Raw genomic sequence first — 21,804 nt, 5'->3', positions numbered from 1 at the left:
CTGGGTCCAACCGTAGTCGTCGATACTTAACAGTGGTGGTTAGGGAAGGATCAAGGAGTCTTCCTGACTCTATGTCGTTCACGAGCACGCGACGGTCTAACTGACCCGGGTCTCTTCTCCTTGAGACAACGGCCTACCTGGCGAAGGGCTCTTCCTCGAACGACCTCTCTCTCCAGATATAGTGGGGTCTCGCAGGGACACACAACAAGTAGTAGGTAAGGATAACAATAAAGACTAGGTCAGAGGCAACGCCTACTAGAGCTATACTGAAGTATACCACTAGTAGTAAGAAGTCTTATTGACCCCCAAAGTAAGTATCTTAGTAACAATGATCTTGATAAATTGAAATTGAGCGCGAGTAAGGAAAGAACTAGATACATGACTGGAATATCTCCTCCTTTTATATCTCCTCCTGAGTATACCATGTGTATACCTTACAACGGTATGCCGTCGAGGTCTTCCGGGGCCTTTCTGGTATACCTTTCTTGGTATATCTGAATGGTATACTTATACCATGTCACGTGATCCCTGATGGTATATCTTTGTGTAGTTTCTGCCTCGCGAGGTAATTGTTTCATCCTGCATCGCTGTGTTGGACAGCGTTGTCTCCTGTTGGTTCGTAACAGTAGTATATAGAAATTTTGTAATTTATGGTAAATGAAATTGAAATCCTATGTTTTGTAATTTATTAAGGCCAGGCAATAGGCACAGGCCATCCAGCAGAATCTGATCACATGACTTTTGCCAAGAATGGTCGGGAAACTAAACTAGTTGGTCGGGTTAACTGAATCCACGAGAGCTATGGGTCTTGAGTAGTCGGTGGGTCTTCCCGCACCCGCTGAACTTTATTTAATTTGGCAACAACATGCGCTTACTATATCAGGAAAACAAACAACCACTGTGATTCAGTGACTATGCCTGACAATACCGTGGATTTTCTACCTTTTCGTTATCTTACGCCCGTTAGGGAGGTAGTAATAAGCTGCACAGCTATTGCGGAACGAGCACCTTCCAGGAAATCGCCGCGTGTATGCCACTCGATCCGGAGTATGCAAAGGAGGCCTGTGAGAGGAGCCTGAAGGGGCTGAAACTATCGCCGCGATGGTCGAACCGAAAAGTCATCAAGAAGCATTATATTTTGTTGTTTAATCGAATGCAGGAACGTGCTTTGCTAACTTCTCTCCCCAGTCGCACCCAGGGCAAGATTCGCCGTGACCTTGCGCCGGGCGTATGCTGTACACTCCATCACCGCCGTGCAGGTTGAATACAGTCGTTTTGCGCAGGACATTGAAGAATCCCATTTGGATTTGCTCACGACATGTCGTGAGCTGAGAGTGGCTGTCGTCGCGTACAGCTCCCTGGGCTGCGGGTTCTTGACCGGCCAGATCAAGAATCTCAATGAACTGACAGATCCGTTCCGTAAGAACGTCCCTCGTGTCACAGGCGGAAAAAAAATCCAGAAAGCACTCGAGATGGTGAAGACGTTGGAAGTCGTCAAGTCACGAGACGGCTACAAGTCACTCTTGAGTGGCTCCTCGCACAGGATGAATTGCTCACCCCATCCCGGGGACCCGGCCAGTGGAGAGATACTCGACGCGCTGAAAATCTCATTGCGTAGGAATAGGAAGAGGAGATTCGTGACGCGGTTATTCAGGCGAATTCCAGAGGGAAACGAACCCCGGAATAGCAAGTCAAAGGCAATTTTTTATACACGACTGCATCTCTCGTTTGCTAACCGCTGTGAAATAAAATAACACGGCTTCAAAGAACTACTCCTGGGAGAAGCCATGCGCTTTAAGCGGGTGGCATATGACGAGCCTCTGACCAGAAAATTGCATAGGTTGACCTGGATGATCAAGGCGGACAGATATGGCCAAAACAGCAAGCATGTCTCTCATCAGAGATCGAATACGTGCTACTTTCATTATTCGGGGACTCAATCGATACTTACATAAAGGTAGTAAGTACGATCTCGTTGATAGATCCAAAATTGCCACTGGCAATCGTATGATATTGACTTAGACAAGAAGCAAGAACATGGTATGGTCAAGAGACACGTAACTCCAGGAATATGCAATCAGAAATGCTCGTCTAATTTAAGGGACACAAAATGCTCAACTGTCTCAAGACTACCGGTCCGTAAACAAATGCGCTTGCCATAACTATAATTGCAGAATGGAAGTGTTTTTTTTCTCCTGTCGATTCTGTGCAAGACAGGGAAAACAAACGACAATAGGGTCAATCATCTACAGGGTATAAGGGTAAGCTGACTCATGAATTCAGCAATATGCCAGTCAAATCACCTGGTCAAGGTTGGGCATTCGCCTTGAGCTCGCTGGAAGGCGCCCGCAAAGAGATCCTGCATGGCACAATAATGGAACAGAATGCCCCCCACCACAGCTATATGCCAGATGTTGTGGCTGCCTCCACAATAGTCAAAAAGTCCGGGGCGCCATCGTTCCGGGATCTGGGAAGCATAGATGCACGCTCCAAGGAAGTATACTAGGATGCTCTTCATCACCGGCGCGTAAAAGTACAGACACCACTCAAAGCCCCGGGTGTAGCTCAATTGAGCCAGAGGGGCAAAGCCGGTCAATGCCAGTGTGACATAAAAGGCTACCCGGGCCCACGCCATCTCAGCACGGTTAAAGGTCGGATGCCAGGGGAGGATCACGCCGCCAACACCAAGAGATAGTGTGAGAAGAATGTAGATCCATCGTGACGTGGGCTCGCAATAGAATGCAGTGTACTCGGTGGTGATAATCGAAGCCGCAACTAGGAAGGAGATTCCAGTATAATCAACGCAAGCGAAGCGCTCCATCAGGGGTTGGTTGGCAATGCCGTTCATCGTGTGCCATAAGGTGCTGCAGACCAGGCACTTGCAAGCTGCAAAGAAGAACACAGCAGCGATCATCACGTCCGCCTTGGTGCTTAGAGAGAAGTTGGGGTTGAGCGGGTAGAAGTAGAAAGCCACGGCCAAGACAATGAAGAAACCGATGAGATGAGACCAGATGTTGACCAACTCGTTCGAGAAGGAGAAGATCGACGCCAGGCATTCCACCTTCGAGGTCGTGAAACGATATCCTTGCAGGATGTGCGGGTTCACTCTCCACGGGTGTGGGAGGTCGGAGTAATGGATCAGACGGTTCTTCTGCGCCAGCTGGATCGCACGATCGATGCTTTCGCGAAGAGCGTCCTTGGCTCGCCGGGCGCGCTCCATACCCTCATCAACCGCTTCTCCAACCGCTTCCCGAGCATGCGTCAGACCCGAGTCGACTGCTTTCCAGCCCTCGTCCAATGCTCCGGACAGGCCTCTGTCCCGGACGGCATGGACTCGAGACTCGATCTCACTCAAGAAGGACTCCATCAGTCGCATGCCTGCGTGAGCCTTTTGCTCGAGTGTCTCCTTCGTCGCGAGAGCTTCGTTGTATCGGGATTCCAGGGTTTCGACGAGAATCTTTGCCCGTTTCTTACCACCGCCCATCAGCTCCCCCGAGGCGGCACAGCATGAGTCTCTCACAGCTTCCAACGCGGCATATCCTCTCCTCAAACTCGCATCGACCTGTTCCATGTGGGACTTCCGGTATTCTTCCAACCATTGAAGCCGTCTCTCCAATTCGACAAGAAAGAGCTCCACCTATGACCACGTCAGACGGGGGGACGATTCACGGAAGAGACGAACACGCAACATTCAACTAACCCTCAGAAAGATTGCGTCGGCATCGTAGTCGCATGAGGTTCGCCTTATCGTCTGGAAAGAATGTCTTCTTCGCCGATCGCGCAGAAGAGGCGTCTGGTCGTTGGGAGTCGAACAGGAGGTGGAAATAGCGTCCGGATAGGACTCGATGGTCATTGACGGAGCCTTGCACGCCATTCTGACCGTCAAAAGACCCTGATAATCCTTCTCTCTTCTTCCCTAAAATGTCATGCTTTTTTATCCTGCTGTGTTGTGGACTCGGGTATAGGAAGTGGTTCCGGGACTCCACCCAACGCTTCCCGGACTTTTGTTGCGGCAGATATTTCCAAGCGGCGTCGAAGTAGCTGGGCAGAAATGGCGAATATGAAAGAGGACACAAGGTAAGATGGAGATGGTAGTACTCAACTCAGTTCAACGCAAGTAACGAATACAAGACGGGGAGCGAGCTATTTAAAGGAGAATCGGAGGCCATGACTGCCTGCGATGCGGGAGGGGAGAAGCTTAGCTAAGTGCCGGGCTGCGAGGGGTGCGAGATTTCCCAACAACTTCCAGCTGGCTGCCCAGCACGCGGACAATCTGCTCGCCAGCATCCGTTCGCAAGGTGCATCGATCGCTGCTCCAGCCCAGCCAACCCACGCTGCGGGACCCTACGATCATCGCTGTGTCTTGCCATCACTGGCCGCCGCTAGACAAAGACTAGGCGGGCCGGAGGCTGGTGACATTTCTTCATTGACCCGTCAGCGACGCCGAACCCTCCACGCGCCCGATCTCTGAGAAGAGCACGAGGGCGAACAAGCGGTCCAGACAAACTCTCTCCTCCGCATTCTTCGCCCACCAACGTTCGGCCTTTGGAAACTGCCCCTCTTCTTATCTTGACCGCACAAGTGGAACGGAGTTAGATACATCAATCGGCATTATCAATGGCAACAATGACTGTCCACGATATTGTCACGGATCCGGCCCTCCTGCCGGTCCTGCGCACCAGCGCAGAGGCACATGCAGAGTGCCAAAAGCTTCTCTCGTTGCTTGAGCCCACATCCACCTCGCCTCCGTCTCAGGAGACTCTGGCAGCCATCTCCAAGCAGCAGAAGATTGTCTTCTCGCTGCTTGCCCAGCTTCGCGGCCTCAACCGGGATGCCATCCTGCGCGTTCGAGAGACGAAGCAGGCCACTGCGGAAGCTCGACAGGAAATCGACCGACTGCACTTGCAGCTGCAGAACCTGTACTACGAACAAAAGCACCTGATGGGAGAGATTGCGGCATGCGAGTCTTACGAGTACGAGAGCCCTCTCCGCCGCGTTTTGGATAATAAACTAACCGTCTGTTGAACTACAGCCACAAATACCTACAACTGCCGCTGATCCCTGTCGAAGAATTCCTTGAACTGCATCCCGAACACAAAGACTCCGACCCGCACGAGCTGATGATTGCCCGGATCAACCATGAGCACGCGGAGCGCGAGAAGCTGGAACAGGCCCGACAGGAGCTGCTCAAACGCAAGCAGGCGTTGATCGCCGAGAACAAGAAGCGGAAGGAGGACCTGGCCAGTCTGGACCAGGATCTGGAGCGGTTTATCGATGTGAGTGCTGCCTGCTTGCTCGTCACCCTGTGACCTGACCCAAGAGCACTGCTAATTCGATGTCTTACTTATCTAGGCCGCAAAACCGATCCAAAAGATCTTCGAAAAGGAATACTGATCTCATATTGATTTATTGCCACGATGAGTCTTGAGACGCTGGCTGCTGGGTTATTTCTTTGATCGGGTCGGGTGTATGATCAGGTATTTCAAATGTACGGGATAGATTGATGGCGTTTGAACGGTAGATACCCAGGGGTTTTATTCAAGAATTTTTTACAGGAGCATATTTGTTTTCACAACACACTGTACCACTAAAAAAAAAGTTATGCATAGATGGGGATTGCCTTCATGGTCTAAGTTTTTTTTTGTTTCCAAAGTTTTCCTTTTAATGGTTGCAATGTGATGCGCGAGAATACAAAGACGAACAAAATCGTTATTAACTCTATATACCAGTACACATACAATGAATTATTAACCTATTTCCTCTGCTTCTTCTTCAACTCTCGAACCACTCGCTTCAACTCCTTGATCAGCCCCATCACGAGCGGGACGCCGATCGGCCCCAGGAGCGGCAGGTACACGGCCACCTTGTGCTCGTCCGGGAAATACACCTGGCCGACCATGCTCTTCTCGAAAAAACTCTTTTCCGCCTCCTTCTCTGCGACGCGTGCGCTCGCCAGGGCGGCCGTGAATTGCCCCTCTTTGAGCAGCTGGCACGTCGCGGCGAGATGGGACAGTGTGGTGGCGACGGAGGAGGCCACGGTGACGGGGATGGGGATCGAGGGGAGGGATTTGGTCAGACGAGCTAGAGAGCCCATGGTGGATGATGCGGACAGCAGGAGAGTGGCAGCCCTGATGCGGATCAGAGACTGCAGTCGGAAAGGTAAGGAGGAAGGCGTGGAAGGAGTCCCCAGCAAAGAAAGGAGTTGGTGTGAGAAGGTCAAGAGAGCTGGTTTCAGCGATTCTTTGGTAAGATGAGGAGGGTTGGATGGGTTATCAGGAGAAAGAGGATTTAGAATGGTAACACCACCCCACTGCGGGACGATCCAGCTCGTCGCCTGACTGCCCTTGACAACCAGAGGCGATTGCGACGGCGCCGGCACGTAGAGAACGAAATTGATGGTTGGGCCGCTGCCGATGCTGGGGCTCAGCGGCCACTCTGCTGAATTGATGAATGCGCTGAGGTCTTCCTGTTTCAGGGTCCATTGCTTCTGCGACTCATCGTACTCCGGCCGGGGCGACGTCGGGGCGAAGGACGCATAGAGCTGGACTTGGGTATCAACGGAGAAATTGCTGATTGGCGCGAATGCCTCTAATAACGGAGTTAGATACTCGTGGATCGCTGCCTCAATATCCCAAGACGACGGTTCGGATCCGGGTGTGAAGAGCGAGAACGTCAGGTGGTAGGTTTCTGCATATTTCAACGATCTCGTCACCCGCCGGCTGACGATGTCAGCTAACTCGGGAGAGATCGAATTGAGGCCTGCATTCCCGGTCGACTGCTGATTGTTTGCGGCTACTTGAGCACCAGGTGTAGAAGACTGGGGGCCTTGTCCAGCATTCGAGAGGATATGCGCAATGGTCGCCTTTTCCTCGTTGAACAATTTCTGGATCTCACCCGCAATGAATGTCACCAGCGGTGAAGTAGATGACGACACAGCAGTGACCTGGCTTGGTGGGTAATATATATCGAGGCGCGAAGAGAGTGAGTGCAGCTCTGATCTAGGGGTAGCAGTGGTCTCCTGAGGAAGCAGGTTGACGACCAGCGCGGCGTGCGCGCTACCCTCAATATGATCTTCAGCGTCAGGAATGTCGTCACCAACAGGCGCTTTTTCACTCTCAACATTATCAGGAGATTCTGCAAGCTTCAGGCGGAGATGATGCGCAGGAAACTCGTTCAGATCATCGAGTGCGTGCTGAGTCGTTCGGAGGAGATTCTGCGCCTCCGAAACCTGCATCGATGGGGTCCGGAGGACGATTTCCAGGGGAAATACGGGACGGCAAGCCTAAAGATCCATCACTGTATGTCAATTCCACAGTCCCATCACGACACAGGTATGGATTGCATCGAGTCAGGTTCGCACCTTGCCATCCGCCCAATCGATCATCTCCTGTAGGGGTAACCGAGCTCTGTAGATAGACGTTGTTTTCCACCACATGGGAAGCCCCAGGAAAATAATCACGAACCAGAAAGCCAGAATGACCTTGGTTCGAGTCCAGACAGCCTCTGGTTTCTCAGGAGGGAGGGCATGACTGGCACGGGACGCCGCAGTCATGGTTGCGGCGTTGTGAGCGTCGTCCTCGGTGGGCTTTGCGGAAACTGAGACGCCTCCATCTTTGCCCGACATTGTCAAGGCATTTCTTTCCCGAAGGTCGAGAGCTCTCTCAAGCCGGGAAAATGGAAGCAGGCGGCGTTGACAGACGGCGTTGCTGGCTGTAGGTGTAGTCGGTGCTAAGCTGAAGTGGCATCAACTGGACGCGGATATGCTCTGCTTCTCCGCGTCGGGATTGGCTGGAAGGCCGGGCCTCTACATACTTCGATTACTCCTACCTTCGAGTCTGCAACGTTCTTCAATTCATTGAAGCCAAATTTATACGTGGTGAGACTTGATATTTATTTGTAAGGGATGCTATATGATCGGAAAGTTTGCGCAATTTTCTTAGAGCTTAGAAGTGCCTGTACACTACATCTGTATGTACTGTACAAATACGTAACGTGCAGCTGCAGCAATTTTCACTATTCTTCCTTTCCATTCCGTTATCGTCTACCGGTTACTGTCAAGACTGATATTCAAGTTCGCCGGTTTTTAGACTTCGATGTCGACCTCGTCCTCGACCGCGACTTTCGCTGCCTCTGCCGTTGCGACGGCCCCCTCCGATTCCGCTTGCTCTTCTGCCCTTGGTAGGTCAAGTCCGATCCTGCGGGGCGAGAGCTGGTTCTATGCGCTCCTGTACCTCCTCCTGCTGCCCTTTGGTGGAGAGAAGAGATGTTCTTCTGTGGATGGGTTTTCATAATGTGTCAGTTAATTACCTCTATAAGGGTGTAGTAGGAGGAGCACGTATAACGCACCATTTCATCAGGATTGTCATGTGCGGCCCCTCGCCCGTAGTCAGGTATTTCGTCGTTCGATCGATTGATGACGTTGCCGGGGTTGGGCCTGGTGGCATCGGAGGACATTTTCGATTCCTTTTCTCACCTTGTCGCCTGATTCAAGAAGATGAGTATGTGAATAACAACTTAACAAGAATCGTCCGTAGATAGAGAGAAATATCAGTCAATGAGACCTTGATATACAGGTACTGTTGAATTTGGCTGTTTTGTTCTGTACATGTCGAGGACAGGATGGGTTCTCGAGCCAAAGTTTGCCGCCAACGACACGGTGATGAAATAGTACCAGATCATGGAAACACAGTACCTCGGTACTGCACGCCCACGTTTTGTCCAGTGGAGGCAGGGACATATTGATTTACTATCTTTGCAAAGATTATATGATATGAACTGACCCCGTCATTATGCTGATTAAAAATTACCCAGTACCTAGCGTGGGATAGAAACTTTCTGTACAAGGTCAACCCATCTATAGTAGTGAATTACAAAGTATCCCCAGCAGTATGAGAACATCTAAGTCTACATTCATCCGTTTCTCAGTGGACTCCGACTTTGTGGTGCTGGAGTCTCTGTGACCCTAAAATAAGGCTCGCCTCTTTGGTTCTGAAACCCAACCTTTTCCATCACCTCGCTAAACGTCGTGTTCGGCCGGTCTGGTTGGGTATTCGGAACCCCCGGTCGCAAGTTTGAACTCGCAAGCATGCTCGCAGGAGAGTACACCTTGATGCTCTCCGTGCTGGGCTGACGTGGACGGATCTGTTGCGGTGGTGTGACGGGGACCGGTGGCGGAGGCGGAGAAGGATCTGATGAACCCCCGTTCAGTTTGGGACTCGGATTGGAACCAAAGAAACTCTTCACACGAGTTCCGGTTCGACGCAGTATAGACTTCGACCTGACACTGTCTGGATACCGGCTGCTGCCCTTACGGAGAAGAAAGTCCGTTCTGAATGTACTCTGGACGTCTGAGGGCATGGGGTCCGATATATCGATAATCGTTCCACCTGACGACCGGCGGCGGAGACGAGCCTGTTTCGACGTTTCCGTCTGCTTTCGTCGTCTTAAGCATATCGTTATGATAGCAGCAGCCAGAGCCCCGGATACCAGGCCAGGGAAGAAGCCAGCAACAACCGCTGTCACAGGAAACGCGGGACACGTTTGTGTTATCTGGGTTGAGTTCGGAGCGAGACCAGCAAAGGATGTCGGCGTTGAGGAAGGAACTATCGACAAAGTGGAGGTAGGTGCCGCAGTGGATGAAGTAGCTGAAGGAGCTGAAGGAGCTGAAGTAGCTGAAGCAGATGAAGCAGATGTAGATGAAGTAGATAAAGCGGATGAAGCGGATGACTGAGTAGACGAGGGAGCCTCCGACGAGGTATCTTTGATGAGAGCACATGTGCTGCCATCCTGACAGGTATATCCGAAGGGACAACAGGAACCCCCGCATTTCGGAAGACTGTCAGTCAGTCGCGTCGTCTTCAAGGCCGCCTCTGGATTGGCAGTAGCATTCTGTGCCTGGATATCGCAGGTAATCGGCTTGATAAATGAGCAATCACTCCCGCTGGGACAGCAGATGGCGGAGCTCGAGTTATCCAAGCTGATACACGTCGTTGAGGTTGGACAGCAGAAATTTGGCGGCAGCTGACTGTTCCCACAGGATGTGTAAGAAGCAGGACAATCTGCATTGGCTCGTGGAAGGAGATCCAAAAAAGGGACATAACTGCCTGTCACGGTAGTGGGCAGGTACGACAAGGATAGTTGTATGGCGAGGACAGTGATCAACATTGGCCTCGCCATACCGACAACGAAATGAAGAGAAAGACGCCAATTAAGTAGCCAGAATAAATATTTCAGTAAAAAGGAAAAAGAGTCTTGGTATAAAATGAATTATATGAGAAATTCTATAAGCACTATTGAGAGGTAAAAATCGTCTTGAGGAAAGAAAAGAAACAAGGACACTGCAAGACGCGTCTTTCAGCGAAGAACAATGAACAAAGAAGACAAAAATGCCCATTAGGACAATGGGAATTCCCTTCTATATGGGTCCAACAAAGCAGATGTCATTGTGCAGACAGCCTGGAAGCGTCGCATTAGATTCACGCGCCGACGTCCCAGAATAGGCAGCGTGGAAGCGCCGACTGGCAGATTGAAAAGCCATGCGGCGACAACCGGGAGTCGAGTGCAAGCAGCAGAACACGATGACTCTTCATGATGACAGGCTCTGGATGACTATTTTAGAAACTGTTAGCTTTGAAACGAAGCCGCTAGAGGCCAGCGGTTGAACGAGAGCGACGCTGAGCAGGTGAATGGACGGTGACTGCTTGCGGATGTTCCAAGTAGCCGCTGAGGCTAGGAACTCCTCGCCGCTGATTGGCCGGTGGCCGCTCCGCCCCGTGCCTGGGGCGCTAGTCCCGGACGGGAAACATCGGCAGAAATTCTAAGAGCGCGCGCGGTCGGATCAGTTTCATACGAGAGCTTGCCTCACTGTCGCCGTTGCATTCCCCGTCGTCCAGGATGTTGCAACGCCTTCTACGGCCGCAGGCTGCCCTGCGTGCAGTCTCATCCCTTGCCAATGTAGGCATTCCACTCTTGTGTGCAATGCTGCGTCTGCTGTGTACTGATTCAGTCCGTTCCTAGAAACCCTCCTCCGCCGGCCTGCCACGATTCCAGACTCGAGGCCTCCACCGAGTACCGCAATTGACGCACGATGCATACTTCAAGAAGAATGGCATTCCCGAACTGCTGTCCCCGGAGGGGTTTGACTTTGCCTGGACACAGTATCAGACCCTGCTGGTGGAGAAGCTCAACCTCTTGACACAGGGTGAGACCGCTGCAGCCTCGCAAGAAGATCTTGCTTGTAGGGCATATTCGTTTAGATTGGACAACAACTCTAATCTTCTCTGTCGACAGACACCGTGGACGCTGACGCCAAACCCGGAGAGCTTCTGATAAAATACGCTCGACGACCAGAGATGGCAGCTCTGTTCAACTACGCCTCAATGGCTCACAACAACCACTTCTTCTTCAACTGCCTTGTAAGCATCCACAAATACTGCCAATTGTCGGTATAGTTCGGTCAGTCTGACGGAGAATCGTGCAGGCTCCTACCTCCGTCCCCATCCCCGACGAGTTCGCCAAAGAGATCAACGAGAGCTGCTCCTCGGTAGAGTCCCTGAAGCAGGACTTTCTGGCCGCTGCCAACGCCATGTTCGGTCCAGGATTCGTCTGGCTGGCCAAGAACCTGGAACGGGAGGGCCTGGTTCAGATTGTCTGCACGTACAGTGCCGGGTCGCCCTACCCGGCCGCCCATTCGCGGCGACAGCCCGTCGACATGAACACCCAGAACCCGGACGCTCCTCTGGGCAACCAGTTCGCGGGTTCGATGGGCAACCACTCCGCGAACCAGAAGAGCCTGGCGCCCGGTGCGCTTGATATCCAGCCCATCCTGTGCGTCAACACCTGGGAGCATGTGTGGTTGATGGACTACGGCATCGCCGGCAAGGAGGAGTATCTGGAGCGATGGTGGAACAGGATCAACTGGGAGGCCGTGTATGAGAACTACAAGGCTGTGTCCGCGTCCAAGGTGACGCGCAGTCCGGCCACAAGGCATCGGAGTCTGGGCATGCTGTAAAAATAAATGATAGATGGGTATTTCCGTTATTCAGCGAATGTATTATACTGAATCATTACTTGGATCGCGTAACAGTTCTTGTTATCTATGTCGTTTGAATCAATAAACAAATTAACAATAACCTAAAGTCCAGAATCATCTTGAGCAGCTGACTCGATGACAATGCAAGGCGATATATGTCTATGCGTCGATGATATACTATAACATCCGTACTATACATACATACATCACACCAGGTGTGAGTCTATACCATATCTATACTTTTTTAACCCCCCTTCTCCGCATTAATACCTATTCGACAACATCCTCTCCCGGATGCGCCTCTCAAACGCCTCGATCATGACGCCAGCGACCTTGTCCTCCACGGCGCTCATCATGGCGGTGTGCAACGGGTTCTGGAACCGGAACCGGATTTCCAGCTGCACTCTTGTTTCCTTGTGCTGCTCCCCTTCCTTAATGGGGATCAGCTCCCACCGCGTACTGAGGTAGTTGAACAACCCTTCATCGGCACCAGGAACGGGCTTCCCATCCTCCGCCACTCCGCCCCCGCTCCGCGCCTCGACGACCCATCTGTCCCGATCGCAGTCCACGCGCGACGTGAACGTCTCGCTGAAGGGCCCGTACCCGACCGTCAGGAACGCCTGCGTCGGATACCCCGTCGCCGGATCGCGCGCCGTCACCGTCGACGCCGTCAGGAAGGGCAGGAAATCCGCGTAGGACTCGACGGAGGCGATGACGTCGAAGAGCGGAGCTGGGGGGAAAGGCAGCGTGCGGGTTGCGCGGAGGGTGCGGCCGTCGTCGGAGTTGCCGTTGCTGCCGTTGTTATTCGAGGAAGAGGAAGAGGAGGACGGGAAAAAGGAGGATAATTGAGGGATGTGGAACGATCGTTTGGCTTGTATTATTTGTGTTTGTGTGTGAGGAGGAGCTGGTAATAGTCGTCGTAGTCGTCGTCTTTGGAAAGAGATCGCTATTGTCGACCGCGAAGGTGTCGTTGCTGATGTTGATATTGAATGCAATTGCTGCTTGACCGTCGTCGTCGTGGGCGGGACTGGGTCGATGACGATTCTACCTCGTCGCTGAAGCTGAATATTCCTCCGTAGAAGAGGAGAAGGAGGTAGGAGGGACTTCATTGTCGTCGTAGGAGAGGTAGATTGGTGCCTTGGCTGTCAATCCAGGTTGAGTGTAAGGCAATTGCTGTTGCCGAACCGTCGGCGTGTGTATGGTTGGTTCACCAGGATTAACAATTAACAAATTATTGTCCTAAGATTGAATGACGTAGATAGCAAGCAACAATGCGCGCAGAATGGCAGTAATGCGATATCAATTATTAGCTACTAATAATAGAGAATGTCTTGAAGAAAGTGAGTGTCGTGTTAGTAGCGTAGCTTCAATCTTCGGAGTCAGTTCGGAGTCCCGACTTTTTTCTTTCCCTCTTTGGCCGCGGAATCCCGAACTGGCGTCAAGGTTCGGAACGTACCGTTCGCAATATACAACTACTTATATCAGTAACTGGAGCATGGCTGCTTTAATCAACGGCTGAGTGGTTAATAATAATACATCATTAACACAGGATAATGTAAATATCCAATTTTAGCATCAACAACTTGCCATTTCTTGATTTTCCTACTGGCTACGACTGAGGCACACGTCCAGAACACCAACATCTGTCTCGTAGTTATCTAAAAATTTACATGTACTCATTCTAAGAACAGGGATGTGCCAATCTCCCCCTTGAGAATGCCGATCGATCTTGCGTCATGTCTTTACAGACAGAATCCTCTAGGATGTAGACACCTCAGACATCGCCTGTATTTCCTAGGTGTTCCCACAGTTATGTTCTTGAAGGTTGACATTCCAATAGATTCGTCCATACAAAGAAAGAGAGAGAGAAGTCTAATATGGTTTAATATCCATATTTCACTAACCCGGGCTTAATATAAGCAAGACAGTCGTCAACCGAACCAGGACGCCCGATTGGTATCAGAAGAAGGGAAAAAAGAATCCCTGGCTCAGTCCATTGAATTTGCACGCATCAATACTCTCTACTCTACCTCAAGGCTGCTGTGGTCCCTCCCCCGGCTTTTGCGGAAAAGAATACTGAAGCAATTCGTAATCGGCCGCCGCAGGATTAGGATTAAGTCCCCAGAATTGATCCATGAAGCCTGGCTCGAAATCTTGCATGTGGCCATCCAAGACATGCTATTGAGAGAATCGGCAATCAGCAACTGGCGATCTGCATAGCGATGACAAAGACGGATTCTTACCCAATCGAGACCACTAGGAGCCTCGATCATGCTCTGTATGATGTCAAGAGATGCCGGCTGCATCTGTCCCCCAGTCGCGGGCTGTGCGCCATCGTTTATCACAGTCGTCGAGCCATTTGAACCCGGTGTTGGAAGGACGCCGAGTGAGTACGGGTTCTCCGACTCCTTTGTTCCTATAAGGAGATGCGAGGTCAGACTATCTTAAAGCTATTTAGTATCTGGGGCGAATGCATACCATGAGCCACACCCAAAGTAGATGCACTTTCTCCCATCGCTACATCATCATAGGAGGACTTTCCTGTGAAGGAGCTAGAATCGGTTTCCGGTGTTTCCAATTCACCTTTCTGGGCTTTCTTGAGCATAAATGTCAGCGCATTAAACGCATTGCGCGCTTCTACTGAGTGCCGAAGATTGGCTTTCCAGATGTCGCGGGATGTTTCCAGCGCACGTAAAAGTTCGTCTCGGCCTTCAAGAACCACCGAGAAGCCGTATCCCGGATGTCTGGTCTGCGTCTGACAAGGCTTGTTCTGGGAAAGCTCCAAGCAGATGATCATGGCAGCCAGGACAAAGTCATGATTTTGGAGCGAGGTGAAGAACCATCGATCGCGGTCAAGCCGTCCTCCCGGCTGCGACTCGTGGAAGAGATCCGCCTGATGCCGTAGAATCTCCTTGGCCGCGTTTACGCAGGCCCAGCGAGAGTAAGTGTGTCGTAAGTCCGATCGAACTTCTGTAAGGTACTTGCGGTGTAGGACAATCCGAGCCTTCTGATACAACACGTCAAGTGTATATCTTCGCATGATCAGATCCGGAGCATCGGTGATGGACTGATCGATCGGACGCATGCGAAAGGCCGGGGTTATGGACTCGTGCGCTTCTTCAAGGCGTCTATCAAGCTCCAGAACTTCGTCGTATGAAGGAGGCTTGCGAGAGTACGCAAGATCAGAGATCCTTCCAAATACCGACATAATTCTGGCCTTGGAAATCGTATATGCGACTGGAGTACGCTCCGTGTCAGGTCGGGACGGAGGTAACTCCGCTGTGTTCTCGTCGAAATCTTCATCGAAAAGATTACGCGGAAGTTCTGTGTCGCATTGCCAGCTCTGAGTCTGCTTGGGGATTCCCACCTGAAATGCTGTTAGGGCATCTAGCTGACAAATGACTGCCCACACCCGTCGTCTCATTTCTCCTTCCATGACAGAGATATTTTTGTAGTGTTTCGAGTCTCGGTGGTACCCCATACGCATGGCGAGTTTGATGGTAATCCCCAGAATGATGGAGACGCTAACCGGGGCGTTGCCTTTCTTCGAGTATTCCGAGGCGGCATACATCAGGAGAGCCTCGACTTTGTAACGCCCTGGTTTAGTGTAGTTGGCGTGGATGAGACAGTGACAGCAGCGTCGACGGTATAGGATCATGGTCTCCAAAGAATTACCCAAGGGGCTTGGTAACGGGTCTCCACTACGATAGTAAATCCCAACAGCCATCGCCATACAGCTGTAGAGCAGCGCCAGCCAAGGAACCGATACACTTTGCGGATCCAGCCAGAATTGAGCATACTATCAAAGCGTTAACCGAGACCAGATTGTGGCTATGGAACTAGTACCTCTTTTTGGAACGTCGGAAAATGGATGATCACTGCAAGGAAATATTCCATTAGAACTCTCGATAGACCCTCTCTCTCCAGGCAGAGACACTTACCGAGTGAAGGATCTCCTGAGTTCAGAAACCGTGCAATGAGGCGATCGGCAACAGGACGCGGAGGGATGTCTGCCAGTAATTCCTCTTTACTTGGGGGTTTGCCCAATCCGAAGAGTAGAGAGGGACGGGATGAGTCGTCCATATCAGGTTCAATCTCCGAGTCTTCTGAGCTTTCATCGTACTCACGAAGATATTCTTTGACTTCTTTAATCTGGCAACGTTATCAGAAATCAGCATCGTCTTATGAGGGGTTTATGGCGCATACATCTTCCAAGATAGCCCGCCAGTGTGATGCATCCACATAGCTTGTCCCAACATCTTCAACCAGGAGCTTTCCAGGGGAATCCTGTAGGGTTTTCTTTTCTCCAGAGACCGCATTTGAACGGTCTTCTTCCGCCTCCAGATAAGATTCAGGGTCTCCCAGGCCGCCACTTTGCTTGGTGATTGAGTGCTGGGTCTGAGAAGTATCCTGTTCTTCAAGCTTCTTCTTTTGCGCAAAGGACAGAACCAGATTCTCCAGATGTTGGATGCGGTTCTGTATATGTGTCGGGCTGGAGTTACCGTGAGATGCCCTCCCGCGCGGTCCATGACCAACATAGGTACATGAAGCTGCATCTCCGCGTCTGGTGCATCTATCACAAGGGTATGTTCGATCGCATTTCAATCTTGAATATATAATTAGTTAGATGACTAGCATTTCAAGTTCCACAAATTGACAGCAACAGAGAAGCTGTGCCTTTGAAAGAGCTTACTTCCGATATCTGCACGCTGTACAGGAAAACTGGACTCTGCTTCTCTTCTTCGCCTTCTGCGGAGCGATGGCAGTCGAGGACTCGCTGCTGGTATTTTGGTACGGTCCTTCCATCTTCCCGCTATCAGGAAATGCATTCCCCACCATGTCGTTGGGACTCAATGTCGTTGCTTGCGAAGGGACAGAAAGCCGTGACGGCAAAGAAAACTGTGAGAGATTGCCATCCATTGAATCTGTCTAGTCATAGATCATATATATCTGGGCGACCATTTGGATTTCCGTCGGCTATCTCCGATGGTTGATGCTTGGTTGCACACTCGATCTAGGCTTAGGCAAACACGTCGTCGTTCGGTGTCCGGCATTATCTCCGTCGCTATCCCCGAAATGGACTAAGCTGTGCCCCCGCATCGAGGATCTTGATAAGATATCATGGATGGAGACCGTATGCAGCAGCCTCAACTCTTATTCAGGGCACGCAAGCTTAGATATATTCCCTTAGCCCTCTTAGCGTGAGAGAAGAGAAGATTAAGGATTCTTAGTCCTTCCTCATGTGACTTTACTGTAAATACTACATATGATGAAGTAATAACTACAAACTATCTACTGCCAGTGAGGTTTTTTTTTTTCAACATAAAATGTGAGATTGTAGATATGCAGTGAGCAGAAAGATAAGATCCCAAATTCACGTGAAAAATAGTTAAATCCAGTCCTCCCACAGAAGCATGAAACATACACAGGGAGAGTGGAGATGTCGTGAGAGGTTTCCAAGTCACATGACCATGTCCTATCACGGCAAGGAGTCCAGGCAGATAAGACTCAACATTACATGACAACAGGTCATGTGAGCAAAGAGGTACATATTTTCATGTACTTTCTTGCCGAAATCTTTTTGACCGAACAGTGAGAGCGGAAAGGTCAGTCAACCCCCAAATTGCTCGAAATCCAGCTGCGAGGTTTCTGGATCACGTGTAACTTCCTATTTAGGTTAGAAAATATGGCTCACCGCCCTGATAGTTTAACTGAATATAGTAAGATGGAGACACCGCCCTGGAAATTGAGCAGGCAGAATAGAGAGCTTTCATTGGCTGGGAGGAATACCTGGTAACGATGTTTTCCTACAATCTTGACCTGTAACTAAGTTAATTCATTTCAGTATTCATTTATATGCTAAGTATAGAAAAATAAATTGCGTACTATTTGTGCCCTACGCTTGTGTTTGTGGTTCTAGTCTCTCATCTGCGTAGAATCCGGTGGGAAAAGGCAAAAAGATCAATAATTGGTTATATATATGTATAATCCGCGTGTATATATGTTAAATGATTACGTCCGTATAGAGACATGTATGTAGATACCAAGTTTCTGACAATGGCAAGCCATGAGTAATAGCCTCCCCATTAGCCCTCTTTTTCAGATCGGGAGGTGATCTTGAAAATGGGTAAAAGTACACATATAGTTGTCTCCAGACTTTGCATCAAAGTGAGCTAGTAGAAGAGACGTATAGAAAGGAACTTTCACCAAATGTCGAATTTTAGTTCTATTCATTAGTCAAAGACATCAGAAATATCCCAACTTCGAACCTTCCTTTTTAATACCCTCTCTTACTCCAACAAGGCCGGGAAACTCGCTCTCAAGGCCGTGAAGAAGCTTCTCACTCCGTTCCCTCTTGATCGACAAGATCCTCTGCTCGAGAGACTGGATCTCGCGTTGCAGTAACTGGTGCGATTCCTGCAGCGACAATGACAAAAGCTCCTCTGCGTACTGGTGAAGCCGGTGGAGCTGCGATTCTAACGTGGCAAGCTCATCTTGGCGCGTGCTTTGTAACGAGATTCCAGAAGAAGAAGAAGATGATGATAAAGACGCGGGTGGCTGTGAAGCTGTTGCTGTCACGATTGGTGGAAGGTAGTTGGTCCCCCTAACGGCGTGAGATTGGGAATGAGAGTCGCCTTGAGTCGTCAGTGACTCCGGACGAAATGTAGTAGATGACGTGGACTTGGTTCCCTTGTCGTAATTGCCATGATCAGATGACTCCCGACGAGACTGATCGTGGGTTAAAGGAAGGTAGGAATTTTCGCTACTAAGCCTCTGTTCTTGAACTTGAGTCATTGGGACCCTGTCCCGGGCTCCGGCTGCATTTGCAAGGGTATTCATTGCTAAAGCGGGATCGTGACTAGTCGAGACGTGTGTTGAGCTGGACGGCAGTTCGATGCCACGAGTTTTAATTGGCGGCAGTTGCACAGATTCTCCCTGAGTGAACGAGTTCGTAAATCTGTCCTCAGAACCTCGATTCCGCCTAGAAGATCCATTGGTAGTACTTCCAGCATGACTGATATCAGCGTCATGACGATGAGGGCTCGTTTCCCTTGCGGCGGATTCTGGACCGCCTCTGCTCCCCCCAGAACTGGACGCTATCCGCTTCACACTTGAGGGGTCACCTGCACCGTCGACATGGGAAGGGAGAGGTCGCGATTGAGTAGAAAATGTCAAGTCGGTTGAAAGCGGACGCTTATGTCCCCTTGGCTCCTCCCCTGAAGGAGCCGAGTGGGCAGTTGTCGTCGAGGATAGGTTTCTCTGTCGAGTGTTAAATCAGGCTCAAAGGATGATGGTGGCTAGCAGCGAGACAAACTTTTTTCTGATCGAAGACATTGTCTGTGAAGCCCATTATCTTACCCCGAGGATCCATTGGCTTCACTCTGCGCTTCGAAGCCGGTTTCTCAGCCTTGACGTATGCAGACGGAAAATGGCAACACTAAGACGCAGTCAGTCATCTTATTGCAACTACGCTTTCGTAATTTAAAACGAGAGTCAAACATAGCAAGAAAGGAAATCGGACATGACTACTCGTATCACAACGATGAAAGACTCACCCGACAATTGCACGTTTCCAGGCACTTCGGACACATCCATATGCCTGAATGGCGCATGACATCCGCTGCATACATATCAAAGTGTCGATACAGGCCTCGAAAACAGAAAAAGGCGTTGCACGTGTCACACCGTCGGCCTTTCCACTCAAGGTGATCAATCCGGCACAGATGACAAAGTTTGGTGCTCGTGCTTCGTCGCGCCTTCATCAGATCATTGACCGCCGTTCCAAGACATTTCCGGCGGTTACTGGTTCGAATATCATCCGGAGGACATCGCAGAATTTCACTCGCGCGACGGATCACTTCGTCGCATGTCTCCTGCGGAACTATTTCTGCCCAACTGTAACTCGAAACGTGCTCACAGCTGCGTCCACTCAGATAGCAAAGCAAGCACAGATCAAAGTCACCACACTCTGTGCAGCGAACGTGACGATTCCAGATAGCCGTACCGCAAAAGTTGCATGTCGCTATCATATTTTCAGGAATTTGAACAAGAGTAACTTCAGTCGCAGGAGTATCTTCGATGGATTCATCGTGAACCATCTGACGAAAAAGGCGGGAAAGAAGCGGGAGATCCGGTGGCAGGGACCGTGATCCCTTGTCCTTGACCAGGCTGAGCATTGCACATGCCAAAGAGAGATTGGTTCGCGCAACGTCAGGATGACAGAGACGATTGAACGGAGGCTGGACGTAGTTGAGACCCGCTTCCAATGAAAGCGGGTGCAGGATATTCCAAACCATCTTCGTCGACAAGGTCCCTACATTCCAAACCTGATGGGCTGTCGCAGGAGGGAAAACAACGACATCGCCGACCTCCTGTTCGCATACGTATATGGGGAAGTCGGCTTTCATCAGCTCATCAGGGCTGAGGTTCAGCCAGTCCACGTGCGGCGAAGCTCCTTTTGCAGCCATAAAAGAGTCATACTTGACCTGGGACGCAAAATCTGTCCCAAAGCAGATGACTGGGCGATCTGTCAGAGTATCAATGTTAGTCGCAGATCCAGGGTAAATAGACCTATGGTATACACCGACCCATGGACTCGACAAGAAGATTCAAGGCAACAGTAGATGAGAAGCAGCGATGAAATCCTGATCTGAACAGAAAAGGTCAATGGTAGACACAAGCATCACGGAATTGGGAGCCACTTACGAAGAGCCCTCCGAGCCTACATACGCCATCATGACCTCGCTCCTGGCACAAGGCGGAAGCCAGTGAAAAAGATCTGCTCGACCATCGTATTGTAATTCCGGTGGGAGCAATTTGCGGCACTGATCCAACCATTCCGGCGGACATTGCAGGTCCCTCGCGTAGAAGTTCCTGAACTCGCGATAAGATTGGCGAGCAGCATCTGCAAACTTCTTGAGTGTGAAGCTGAGGTCGCGACCAGTGGTGCAGTTTCTAATTGGGATATCTAGGAAGAGTTAGAGCAATATACTAGGAAGGATGACAATAGCCTTCCCGATTACTATCTCAGTGAGAATAACAGAAAGAAAGATACTTACTCTTCCGAGTAGAGCACTCAATCAATCCTTCAATCGAAAACAACTTCCCGTCCCATTCGGGCAATTTGTTGAACCCCTTGATGACAAACGGATGACCAATCTGGAGCTTTCGAGACAGCCAGTCCGCGAAACTCGCCGATTGAGCACTCGAGACTCCATTGCTGTTTTCTGATGATTTTGCACCTCCTTCACTCTCTCCCAAGTCCGTCTCACGTTTGAGGTCGAGGATGCTGTAAGTTGGGAACTCTACGAACGGCTTGCCTCGTGCGAGCAATTCCGATACCGAGATAGCGGGGAGAGGAGAAGAGCCCGCCGCGGGTGTTGGATATGGGAGAGTCATGATTTCAAGAACATGGTTCTTGGATGTGGCGATCACTCTCGAGATGTCCGTTCGGCTTCTGGAACTGTTTGAAGGACTAAATGCATGTCCCTTCGGATTCAGTCTGCCTCCCAATTCCGAGATGGGACCACGAAATCCCTCGTTAGTGTACCGAACGGTAGAAGTTGAACAAACGTCTCCAACTCTTCCAATTATTCGTGTTTTGTCGAGTTCAAGACTGAGAGAAAGAAGCAAGGTATCAATAAATCCAAACAGAGCGAGTGTGGACAACAGGGATGGCGAGACCGAGTTGACCTCGGGCAGTCGAGATCTCGAGCGGAGTTGCACGATCCACGGATCCTCCACGTGCAATCTCGGCAAGCGCATCTTAATCC

General features: G+C 50.5%; 8 protein-coding genes across 8 annotated transcripts; 2 read left to right on the top strand and 6 right to left on the bottom strand.

The window, feature by feature from the left end:
- Positions 1-2,299: 2,299 nt before the first annotated feature.
- T310_9665 (IZH family channel protein (Izh3)) lies at positions 2,300-3,874 on the bottom strand (the record flags this gene model as incomplete). Its single annotated transcript, XM_013467894.1, has 2 exons — positions 2,300-3,637; positions 3,701-3,874. The coding sequence occupies 2 exons, from the start codon at positions 3,872-3,874 to the stop codon at positions 2,300-2,302; spliced, it is 1,512 nt and encodes a 503-aa protein (XP_013323348.1).
- Positions 3,875-4,626: 752 nt separating this feature from the next.
- T310_9664 (uncharacterized protein) lies at positions 4,627-5,394 on the top strand (the record flags this gene model as incomplete). The annotated part of the gene is made up of 3 exons (XM_013467893.1): positions 4,627-4,973; positions 5,033-5,276; positions 5,353-5,394. The coding sequence occupies 3 exons, from the start codon at positions 4,627-4,629 to the stop codon at positions 5,392-5,394; spliced, it is 633 nt and encodes a 210-aa protein (XP_013323347.1).
- A 358-nt stretch (positions 5,395-5,752) lies between these two features.
- Positions 5,753-7,624, bottom strand: T310_9663 (GPI transamidase component PIG-S; the record flags this gene model as incomplete). Its single annotated transcript, XM_013467892.1, has 2 exons — positions 5,753-7,282; positions 7,361-7,624. 2 exons carry the CDS (start codon positions 7,622-7,624, stop codon positions 5,753-5,755), a joined length of 1,794 nt encoding a protein of 597 aa, XP_013323346.1.
- A 1,286-nt stretch (positions 7,625-8,910) lies between these two features.
- T310_9662 (uncharacterized protein) lies at positions 8,911-10,176 on the bottom strand (the record flags this gene model as incomplete). Its single annotated transcript, XM_013467891.1, has 1 exon — positions 8,911-10,176. One exon carries the CDS (start codon positions 10,174-10,176, stop codon positions 8,911-8,913), a length of 1,266 nt encoding a protein of 421 aa, XP_013323345.1.
- A 717-nt stretch (positions 10,177-10,893) lies between these two features.
- On the top strand, positions 10,894-12,010 carry T310_9661 (Superoxide dismutase; the record flags this gene model as incomplete). Its single annotated transcript, XM_013467890.1, has 4 exons — positions 10,894-10,953; positions 11,017-11,236; positions 11,290-11,414; positions 11,480-12,010. The coding sequence occupies 4 exons, from the start codon at positions 10,894-10,896 to the stop codon at positions 12,008-12,010; spliced, it is 936 nt and encodes a 311-aa protein (XP_013323344.1).
- Positions 12,011-12,294: 284 nt separating this feature from the next.
- On the bottom strand, positions 12,295-13,140 carry T310_9660 (cyclase/dehydrase family protein; the record flags this gene model as incomplete). Its single annotated transcript, XM_013467889.1, has 1 exon — positions 12,295-13,140. One exon carries the CDS (start codon positions 13,138-13,140, stop codon positions 12,295-12,297), a length of 846 nt encoding a protein of 281 aa, XP_013323343.1.
- Positions 13,141-14,062: 922 nt separating this feature from the next.
- On the bottom strand, positions 14,063-16,870 carry T310_9659 (uncharacterized protein; the record flags this gene model as incomplete). Its single annotated transcript, XM_013467888.1, has 6 exons — positions 14,063-14,209; positions 14,275-14,447; positions 14,510-15,628; positions 15,973-16,183; positions 16,238-16,604; positions 16,725-16,870. The coding sequence occupies 6 exons, from the start codon at positions 16,868-16,870 to the stop codon at positions 14,063-14,065; spliced, it is 2,163 nt and encodes a 720-aa protein (XP_013323342.1).
- A 716-nt stretch (positions 16,871-17,586) lies between these two features.
- T310_9658 (ZZ type zinc finger protein) lies at positions 17,587-21,430 on the bottom strand (the record flags this gene model as incomplete). The annotated part of the gene is made up of 10 exons (XM_013467887.1): positions 17,587-17,680; positions 17,727-17,857; positions 17,918-17,927; positions 18,076-18,187; positions 18,301-19,291; positions 19,347-19,469; positions 19,588-19,652; positions 19,950-20,602; positions 20,738-20,999; positions 21,091-21,430. The coding sequence occupies 10 exons, from the start codon at positions 21,428-21,430 to the stop codon at positions 17,587-17,589; spliced, it is 2,781 nt and encodes a 926-aa protein (XP_013323341.1).
- Positions 21,431-21,804: the final 374 nt, after the last annotated feature.

This window comes from Rasamsonia emersonii (assembly GCF_000968595.1).
Source record: "Rasamsonia emersonii CBS 393.64 chromosome Unknown ctg1118621762181, whole genome shotgun sequence".
NCBI classification, from domain to species: domain Eukaryota; kingdom Fungi; phylum Ascomycota; class Eurotiomycetes; order Eurotiales; family Trichocomaceae; genus Rasamsonia; species Rasamsonia emersonii.
This window is presented reverse-complemented; position numbering and strand designations above follow the sequence as displayed.